This window comes from Quercus robur, chromosome 3 (assembly GCF_932294415.1).
Source record: "Quercus robur chromosome 3, dhQueRobu3.1, whole genome shotgun sequence".
Taxonomy (NCBI): domain Eukaryota; kingdom Viridiplantae; phylum Streptophyta; class Magnoliopsida; order Fagales; family Fagaceae; genus Quercus; species Quercus robur.
This window is the reverse complement of record NC_065536.1, coordinates 46,570,214-46,581,233: the sequence shown is the minus strand read 5'-3', so window position 1 is coordinate 46,581,233 and position 11,020 is coordinate 46,570,214. Positions and strand designations below refer to the sequence as shown.

Sequence of the window (11,020 nt, the reverse complement as noted above, 5' to 3'; positions counted from 1 at the left end):
TTAGTAGCAATAAATTCACCATTATTCTTTTTAGAAAACAAGCTACATTTTTCATGAGTTCTTGAAATAGAAAATATTTGTTCAACAGTTCTAACTTTGTAAGTAGAATGAAAGACATTTTCAGCCCAACTAATTTTGTAAACATTTTTAGTATCAATCTTAGGGATAGTACATTTCCGGAAATCAGGGATCTCATGTTCTTCAACATTGTGATCTTCTTCATTTACAATATCAAGAGGACAACCAGTCCTAGAGTTGATAGAAGAGTTGGATCTCCACAATCTTTCCATACTATCCTAGTTTTAACACTCAATTATCATGTTTTTCTCACAACCGTTGCATTTCCTAACACATACCCTAACCAACCCTATACCTCTCATGCCCTACATGCCCTTTCTTGGCTCAAATGGGCCTTACAGTTTAGTTCTAGGAATTAACTTTACGACTAGGGTGGCTCCAACGACAGTAAGAAGGGAACACAATAAAAGAGTATCAAAGTTTTGGGTAGACACAGACAGAGAGATAGAGAACACAACAACACTATCACCGGCCAGAAAAGAATGGCTCTGATACCATAAAGGGGGAAGGACACCAAGCTGAAGGCGGAAGCATAGTTTCACAATAATAATATATGTTGAAAATAATGTAAAAGCAAAGTAGAACCAGCCAAGAAGGTGGTATTGCAGTTATAATCAAAGTAATTTAAAAGTAGTAGTAAGACGGTAGAACCAGCCAAGCAGTATATATGAATGCAATAAAAATTTAGAACCGTCCAAGATGGCGGTAGCAACAAGTAATATAATGATCAGAAAACTGAAAATACTTGTTATTGAAAGTAGAACAAACACTTACAGTAGTAGTAGTTACAAGATCTCAACAGTACAGGTTAACAGTTACAAAGCTTGAACTAGTCCTAGTTACAGGATTTGTAGGGAAATAGTGGTAGTAGAAACAAGGAACTTTCTCTCAAAGAGGGCTTCTAAGGGAAGAAGTTCTAAGGAAAGAAAATTCTGAAGAAAAAGCTTGTTCTAAACTTAAGGGATAGCCCCCCTTAAATAGGCAAAATTTAGAGTGAACAGTAATAGGTGAACAGTAACGAATGAATAGTGATAGGTGAATAGTGACAGATGAATAGTGAATTTTCCCACTTTTGTCTCATTTTTTGGGGAATCATCCGTGGAGTTCAGAGGCCTATAATTCTAGGGTCTAGGCCATATTGTTGATGTCCTTTTGTGCCAAAAGAAACCAATAAACACTATCCTTTAAAAGCATTGTTGTCTTCATGTGCTAAAGGAAATCAAATGAGCACTATTATTGGGAATTTTCAAAAGTATCGTATTGGTGGGAAGCGGGCTTTTAGTAGTGGAAAATATTGAAGTGTTTTGGCCATTGTGCAGGCCAGACAAATAGGAGAATCAAAATCTTCCGCCAAATTTGGGGTATCTTGAAATAGTTCCGGATTTTTAGCAACATATTATTGAAGCATTTTGGCTTTATGCAAACCAAACAAACAAGGGAATCAACTTTATCAGTGAGTCTTGATAAGAATTCCTTTAGTAGTATCATTAATTTTAGGAGACCATTCATCAATTAGTGGAATGAGCATCAGATGGATAACCATCATAAGGATCCCATGGGGAATCATCATTACATGCATGCTCATGATAGATAGCATATTTATTACATAGTCTGCAATATAAAAGTGGCTCAAACTCTGGAGTTTTTCCTGGGATGAGAAGAGTTCTTGGATTAGGATGATCTGCTATCCACAAGTGAACAAGGGCATTGGCATAGGGTCTGGGACCAAAAGCAAAAATTCTATCTGTGCTTCCTATGAAATGATAATGTTTCCATAAATTTTGAGCAACCTCAAGAATTTGATTATTAAAGTAATTTCTCCAACATTTTGCAAGAGCAAAAGGATCATCAAAGGACAAGTGGGAATTTCCTTCAAGCCATTGTCCTTGGTGGGTGTAACCGTTAATGAGAATGAGATGCTTTGAGGATTGGACACTCATCCAGTTATCTCTTTCCCATTTTGGAAAAGTGCTCCAACATCTGATGGAAACAAAAGATCTAATGGAAGAGCTTTCAAGCCCTTTAATAGCAGTCTGAGTTATTTGTGGAAGCTGACTGGCCTGTTTATGGTTGTTAACTTTATGAACTTGATAAAGACATATTCAAACATTTGGGAAAGCCAGTTAGGATCCCTATCATCATCATCATCATCTGAATCATTATCAGTAACATATGAACCATCATCGTAATCAATAAGGAGACCAGGAAATGGATGTTTCTTTTCATACACTCTAAGACTACTCCCAAAGTGTTCTTCCCAATCAAGCTGAATAAAGACATTATCACCTTCGTCTAATTCATCAGGATCAGGAATAGTGGCTATAGCAAGTTTCTTGAAATACTTGAACCATAGGTCAAAAGACCTAAACATAGCCTTGCTTTGCAGAATATGAGATTGTATATTTGTTGGCAAGTTGGCAACATCACTTCTTAGCATAGATTGGGTCTTAAGACTCAATCTAGCATAATCAGTGCCCATTATAGTCTCTTTATCCATTGAATGGATTTCCTCTTTACCAGAGAGTTGACTAATGCAGGCTTCAAGGCGACTTCTAAGAGCCTCGTTTTCTGAATGGTTGCCTATGTACTTCCTTGGCAGAATGATTAAGTCGTCACGTAGTTTATTTTTTTATTTACCTTAACTTTTGCCTAGGCCGCCCTTTTGGGTTTTCAACCTAGCAGGCTCTTTCATTCTCTTCTTTTTTCTTTATTCTTTTTCACTTTCCTTTTTTGCGTAGATCACCCTTTTGGGTTTTCAACCTACCTTTTTTTTTTTTTTTTTTTTTTTTTTTTTTTTTTTTTTTTTTTTTTTTTTTTTTTCTGAACCTAAAAAGGGAAACAACATAATTCACAACCACTTTAGACGTGGTGTTTTCAGACTACCACCTCAGACTTGGTATTTCATCAATTGATCCATGTTGGTTAGCTTAGTAAAAGGGTTTACATCTAAGTCCATCAACCTTACTGCTCCCCTAGAGTATATCTGCTTGATAATATATGGGCTTGCTCAATTTTGCTAGAACATCTCGTTTGTATCTTGAACCAGAGCTCAGATCTTTTTCAGCACTAAATCCCCCAATGTCAAATATCTAGCTCTTGCTTTCTTGTCAAAAGCTTTCCTAAGCCTCCTTTGATAACCTTGAATGTGATACAAGGCCTTGAGTCTCTTTTCATCCATCATGCATAATTGGTCATATCTACTTTGCAACCAATCTACTTCGGGGATTTCACTCTCCAGTACTATTCTCAATGAACGGACACCCATTTCAATTGGAAAGACTACTTCCATCCCATACACCAATGAATAAGGAGTGGCTCCTGTGGAGGACCGAATTGATTTCTTATACCCCCAAAGTGCATAGGGTAATTGTAGATGCCAATCCTTGTAGTTTGTTGTGCTCTTCTTCAAAATTCGCCCTATATTTTTGTTTGCAGCCTCAACTGCTCCATTGGTCTGAGGACAATAGGGTGAGGATTTATGGTGCTGCATATTGAACTATCGAAGCAACTTCTCTATTTCTCCCTTGAAATGCAGCCCATTGTTTGAGATATTTTCATGTGGTACCCCATATCTACAAATGATATTAGTTTGAATAAATTGAGCAACTTTCTTCAAGTTTAAAACTTTGTATGAGGCAACTTACACCCATTTAGTGAAACAATCAATAGCAACAAGTATAAATTCATGACCATTGGATGCTGTTGGGTGAATCTTATCAATAATATCTATTCCCTATGTAGAGAACGGCTAGGGTGAAGTCATGGTATGTAATGGCATAGGTGGCATGTGCTTCAGATCTCCATGGACTTGGCATTAATGGCACTTCCGAACATGAGCTGCGTAGTTTGCTTCCATAGTAGTCCAATAATAACCTTATCTCATTATTTTTTGTGACAACATGTGTGCATTCATATATGGCCCATAATTTGACTCATGAACCTCTTCAATTATTTGCTGTGCTTCTTTGGCAATTACATAAGGGAGATGAAGTCCATCATATGATCTTTTGTAAAGCCTCCCACCACAAATAATATAATTAGTGGACAACCTTCTAATGGTCAATTGGTCATTCTTGTCTGTAGACTTTGGGTATGTCCCATCCTTAAGGTACTGTAGGATGTCTGAATACCATTCACCTTCTCCATTCTTTTCCTCGTCTTCTTCTATTGACATACAATGAGCAAGCTTTTCTTTTTGTTCAACCACTGTTGGTCTAGCTTCATCTTCCTTAGGTCCATCCATCATGGATGCCATTGTTGCTGAAGCATCTGCAATCTGATTCTGCATTCTTGGCATATATTGGTACTGGATCTTACTAAATTTCGAGGCCCACTTTTGGAGACATTCATGGTAAGGCATTAGCCTTTCTTCCTTGATCTTCCATCTATTCTGAATCTGAGAAATTATCAAGGCTAAATCACCATATACTTCCAACTCTTTCACTCTAAGACTTAGGGCTGCTTGTAAATATTCAGTGCCATTATTAGTGGTAGGAAAGTTATGCTTACTAGAGAATGGGATGTGTGTCCCTTTTGGAGAAATTAGGAGAACTCCAATGCCACTTCCATTTTGATTAGTTGCTCCATCAAAATACATCTTCCATGATTCTACCTCTATCCCTATGATATCTTCATCCGAAAAGTCTCCTTGGATTTCTTCAACTTCTTAAGGTGAACAATGGGCTAAGTGATTAGCAATTGCTCTCCCCTTCACAGATTTCTGAGTCACATATTTAATATCAAATTCTGATAGAGATAGAACCCATTTAGCTGTCTTCCCGTCTTGCACAGGCTTCTCCATCAAGTATTTCAAATGGTCCATTCTTGCAATCAAAAGACCTTGAAAGCAAGCATATAATGTTTGAATTTACGAGTTGCCGATACAAGTGCTTCACATGTCTTCTCCAGTGGTGAATACTTCTCTTCATAAGCCAGCATCTTCTTGCTAATGTAGTAGTTTTCATTCTCCTTTCTAGACTCTTTTAGGTATTGAGCAAGTAAAGCCCCCACTGCTGTATCTATGGTTGTGAGATACAACAATAATGGCTTTTCAGGTACCGGCGGGAGGCTTCTTCAGATAATTCTTAATCTTCTTGGCATTGTTCATTCCATCCTATGGGAACATCCTTCTTGAGTAGTCGAAAAAGTGGCCACATGTCATGGTAAGCTGGGCTATGAATCTGCTGATGTATTGTATCCTCACTAAAAATCCTTAGAATTCCTTCTTAGTCCTAGGAGGCTTCATCTCTACAATTACCTTGATTTTGCTAGGATTGAATTCAATTCCCCTCTGGCTTACCATAAAACCCAACAGCTTTCTGGATGTTACACCAAAAGTGCATTTCTTTGGATTGAACCGCAACTTATAGAATTGGATTCTTTCAAAGAACTTCTGTAAAGCTGGTATGTGCCCTTCATGGTCTTTGGACTTCACTATCATGTCATCTACATAAACTTCTACTTCTTCGTGGATCAAATCATGTAACAAAGTAGTGTTTGAACGTTGGTAAGTAACACCAGCATTCTTAAGGCCAAATGGCATAACCTTGTAGCAATACGTCCCCCATGGGGTAATGAAGGAGATTTTCTCCATATCTTTTGAAGCCATCTTTATTTGATTGTATCCCGAAAAACCATCCATAAATGACAGCAAGGCATGTTCTGCTGTGTTATCAACTAAGATGTCAATGTGAGGCAAAGGAAAATCATCTTTCGAGCTAGCCTTATTAAGATCTCGAAAATTTACACACATTCTCTCTTTCCCATCTTTCTTCGACATCGGAACCACATTAGCTAACCATTTTGGGTAGTTGAGCACCCTCAGAAATCCTGTATTGCATTGTTTCTCGGCTTCTTCCTTGATCTTAAGAGTCAACTTTGGCTTTATCCTTCTAAACTTCTGCTTGACCGGCTTCATGGTTGGATTTGTTGAAATGCAGTGCTGCACTATATCTATATCAATCCCAGGCACGTATTTGTATGACCATGAAAATACCTCTTTAATTTTGTCAGCAGTGCCACTAATACATCTTTCTTAGAGTAGGTTAGGGTATTGCCCACTTATATCATCTTAGGTTCATCATCGGTTCCCAGGTTAACAGGTTGGGTTTCTTCTTTTATAGGTTCTACATGCCCTTGTATTAATTCCTTATTATTAAGAGTTTCTTTACCAATTTCAAAAATAAAAACAGTCAAAGCCAACAAATAAGTGGAATCAGAAATCACATTATAATGAAAACAGTTATCAATCGACTTAACAAAAACAAACTCTATAGGAATACGATCATAAATAGACTCAACAGGAATAATAATATTAGCAGAAACAGACTCAATAGGGATAGAAACAATGCTTTTGGCAGGATTGATCAGCTCGACGGTCTTCATCTTCTTGGAAAAGTCTTCCATGGTGTGGGTGGCTCCCTCCCATGCCCATTTCTTCACCTCGGTTGTGGCTTCAATGATAGCGGGTGGCTCCCAGTGAGTTCCTTCTTCCCTCAACATCAGTACCATGGGGTCTTCATCCATATAATATGTGCCTTCAGTATCAATCTTTGTATTTGCATGCTTGTCAGTCACATGAGCATCCAGACGCTCTATACTATCCATCCACTCACCAAACAGATCTTGCTTCCCTTTGTTGCTCGGGTGGATGTATTAGGGGGGGTATTCTAACTCATTCCCTTCCACCTTCTTATCTTCATCTTCAAGACTCTCCAGTGTTAAGTTTCTGAAATTGTGGATCATCAGCTTTTTGTCTAAAGTAGCCAATCTAGCATCTATGTTGTCTTCTTCCTCAATGTATGGGGTCAGTGAACCTAGTTCTGAATTGTGAAATGACCGTAACTCAATAATCTCTCTACCATGCTTTTTATATCGTGGGCCTAACATTAAGCTACCATCAATAATGCAGCTCCAATCTAAGGGCTGCCCATTAGGGTAATCATCATAGTCTATATTGTCGGCCTCTCAAACTCTTCCCCTTCCAGCACATTTTCTAGCTCATACTCTTCACATTCAGTGCCATTCTCCATGTCTATAGGTTCAGCTTTAGCATCATCCTCTATATCTCTGTGATAGTAGTCTACGTCATCATTAGAGCGGTCTTTATAGAAAAGTCCTACATCTTCATCTTCTCTATCACTAGGGGGTTCACCCCAATCATTGCCACTATCTTGGCTATCATAGTCTTCACTATTGTCGCTTTCACTATCATTGTTGTTGTCATCCTCATCATCCCCATTGTCACTACTACTGCTATCACTACTACTATTACTCTTGCTGTTGCTACTCTCATCATCATCACTAGGGGCTTCTCCCCCTTCCTCATCTTCATCACTTGTTCTTACTTCATACGGTCTCTTCAATGCATGTTGGCAAGCCGCCCAGTACTCTTCTTCTTCTATATTGCAAATGGGATCTCTTAGAAGCGTAGTCATTGCATTAGGGTCCATGTAATCAGCCCAATCAGTAGGGACCCAATTTGTGTCTTCCTTCTTCAGCTCTGGAAGCTTGTTGTTGCAATCAAATAATAGCTCAAATCCAGGCACCATTGTTCTTGACTCAAGATTGAATCTTAGTTTAGGGAATCCTCAATAGCGTTAACTATCTCCAGCTTTGACAAACTTTCCGCTCAGTGTGGGAGTATAAGGCTTTAGGGGTTCCAGGGGACAAGGAAGTCCCTTGGCTTTAGCCTTGGCACAGGCCATTCTTTTCACCTCTATCTCTAGCAAGTCATCATCAGTAGGCTTATAGCCTAACCCAAAAAGTGGTGTGGCAATGGGAATTATTGGGACTTGAGCAGTTGCCTTCTTCACAGTCTTCCTTAAGTTCATCTCCGGAAGGTAATTCATTATCCTCATCATTGCCACCATGTTGTTGTTGTTCTATGGAGCAAAGTCCATGGGGATCTTCTCTACTTCTTCTTCTTAGAATCAATACCAAAAATGGGCTTCGATATGGTCAAAGTATCGCCATATATGGTAACTATGGCTCCTTCATGTGGAAACCAAACCTTTTGGTATAAGGATGAAGGTACGACCTCTATGTTGTGAATCCATGGTCGCCCAAGGAGCATATTGAAGCATGATGCTATGTTTAGGACTTGAAACTCCACATTCTTGATCATTGGCCCTATAGTAAGCTCCATTCTTACAGTTCCTAGGATCTCCCTTTTATTATTGTCATATGCCCTCACATGCTAATCAGTCGGCACAAAGTCTTCAATACATAGGCCCAAGCAACTTGCAGTCTTTAAGGTTTCGTTTGGGAGGAAGGAATGGAATGGAAAGGAATGAAAAGAATAATTTTAGAATATTCTTCCATTCCCTTTTTTGGGAGTTTTAATGGAGGGAATGGAAAGTCCATTCCTTTGTTTGGGAGTTTAAGTGAGAGGAAATGAAATGGGTAGGAGGGAACACTCTTTCTTCTCTATTCCCTTAAAACCTCAAATTTTCATTCCCCCTAAAATTAGGAGGAATGGGAGGGAATGGGATTAGATTTAATGATTTTTTTTACTAAAACTCCCAAAATTCCCCAATATATTCAACCCTTTATTTCAAAATTGGGGTCTAATAGTAATATTTTCATAAAATGATTCCATTCCATTCCCTCCATGTTGCTTCCAAACAAGATTACTTACGGTCCATTCATTTTCATTCCTTTCCATTCCTTTATTTTAAAACATCCAATCAAGGTTACTTAATTCCACTACATTCCATTCTTTTCCATTCCTTTCCCTTACCTAAATACATTCCATTTCCATTCCTATTCCCTTATGATCATTCCATTCCATTCCATTCCCTTATAAACTCCTAAACGGAGCCTAAAGGACACACATTTAAGGCACTTCCATCATCAATTAGAACCATCAGAATCCTCTTGCCTTTGGCTTCTATAGTAATATGCAATAGGTCATTGTGGTGCTTCCCTTTCTTCATCAAATCCTTGTCAAAGTAGGAAATAGTGAGTTCCCTACTTATAGACCCAATCATAACATACAGATCTTGAGAAGTAGTGGTTGTAGGGACTTGGATTTGATTGAGAAGGTCAACTAGATTCTGGCGGTGCTTGTATGAGGCCATGAGTAAACCCCATAAAGATATATTGGCTTGTGTCTCCTGTAGTTGCTTGAAGACCTCATCCTTTTTAGTGGGTGTTTGTTGGGTGAATTTGTTCAAGGCTTCTATTAGGTTGTCTGTCACCAAATGTGGGGGTTTGAAGTGTCTCCCACCTTGTGACGTGGGTAATTTTTGTTTGGTCATTTAGATCAGTTTCTTGGGTTTTGAAGTGTCTTAACCCATTTGTGGATGTCAAGTCATTTGATTAGGGTTCGAAGTGTCTCCCCCCATATGTGGGTGCTTGGTGATTTAATTGGGGTTCGAAGTGTCTCCCCTCGTATGTAGGTGTTTGGTAACTTGCCTGGGGTTTGAAATGTCTCCCCCCATTTGTGGATATTGAGTAGTTTGTGGTTTTTGTTACATCTTCACTCCATATATCATACTGCAGTAGACATCATACCCATAAACTCTTCCCATGCCATCATAAAGCACTCAGGTAGGTCATAAATTAACCCAGACGAATCCTCTTCACTTTCCTCTTCAATCATCAAGCAATTTATCCTCGGTCCTCTTCCAAAATTGTGGTTGGTCAAGGGATGATTAGTGATGCTAGGCCTTGTAGGCGGTGCAATCACCTTAGTGTCTATCAAATCATGAATTGCATGACGAAGGCCAAAACACTTGTCAGTATCATGGCCAAGGCTTTGGTGGTAAGTGCATCTCTTAGTCACATCAAATCTTGTAGGCAGTAGGTTTGGGATTGGTCTTAGGTCAAAGGGTTTTAGTATCCCTTTTTAGTTTTTCAAACACTTGACTCACAAGCATATATAACTCATGAAATTCCCTCCTAGGCCTTGGAGGCAGCCCTTGTGATATTGGCACGAGGGAAATAGGAGCAATAAGTTGGTAAGAATCATTTTTGTATATATCAGAAACTTCTGTAGTTTTAGAACTAGATCCTAAATTCTTTTTAAACATTGGTGGGTCCTCATTCTTTATAGTGCCATTATTTATTACATCCTCAATTTGGGTTCCAGCAACAATTAAAGCTTTAAAATTAGGAAAATAATGGGCAAACAAATATTTATGGTATATAGGCAATAAGTTTTTTACAACCATGGTTAATTGTTCTTCTTCACTTGGCCTATTCATCATCTGTGTTGCCTTAGACCTCCACTTGGTAATGAAGGTAAAGAAAGATTCTTTCGGCTCTTGCTTCGTGGTCTTCAAATCTCTCCTTGTCACATCCACCTCTATGTTGTACTTGTATTGATTGTGAAACTCACGATAGGTGTCCTCCCAACTCCTTGCTCTAGCATCATCTAGGTTGAGGAACCACCTAAGAGCGGCTCTAGCCAGGGTGTTTTGGAATATTTGAGCAAGTAGTTCTTTAGTTGCTCCTAGGGGTTGCATGGCCTTCATATACATCTTCAAATGGGACTCTGGGTAGCCAATCCCGTCAAAATTGTCCAAGGTTGGCATCTTGAACTTAGGAGGCAATCTCACATCAGGGAAAAGTGAGAGGGATTGGTAGTCCATGAGGTCTTCCATCTTGCGAGCTCTCTTGATCATCTCTTCCATCTTGTTTATTCTCTCATTGATCTTCTTCTTGCTCTCCATGGGTGGAGGATTATGGTCAGTCTTGTTCTCCTTTTAGCCACTCTTCAGGTTCTGAAATTGTTGCATCATAAGGTTCATGTCCTCCCTCAGCTGCATTTGACTTGCTACCATGGTGTTCAATAGCTCTTGAGTGTACATGGGTTCTTTAGTGTTTGGATGCTCTCCCCCTTCTGCCATAGTGTTGGGATCTTCAGACTTCTTGTGGCTCGGACTATCTTATAGGTCAAATACGGGATTGTGATGTTGCAACAGTGAAGTGTCTTTTA

General features: G+C 39.0%; 1 protein-coding gene across 1 annotated transcript; it reads right to left on the bottom strand.

Moving 5' to 3' along the window:
- Positions 1-3,952: 3,952 nt before the first annotated feature.
- LOC126719672 (uncharacterized) lies at positions 3,953-4,675 on the bottom strand. The gene has a single exon (XM_050422203.1). It carries the CDS (start codon positions 4,673-4,675, stop codon positions 3,953-3,955), a length of 723 nt encoding a protein of 240 aa, XP_050278160.1.
- Between the last annotated feature and the right edge of the window lie 6,345 nt (positions 4,676-11,020).

Bases quoted from the DNA above. Each gene is read 5' to 3' on its own strand.
- LOC126719672 (XM_050422203.1), bottom strand. From the start codon at position 4,675: ATGTATTTTGATGGAGCAACTAATCAAAATGGAAGTGGCATTGGAGTT.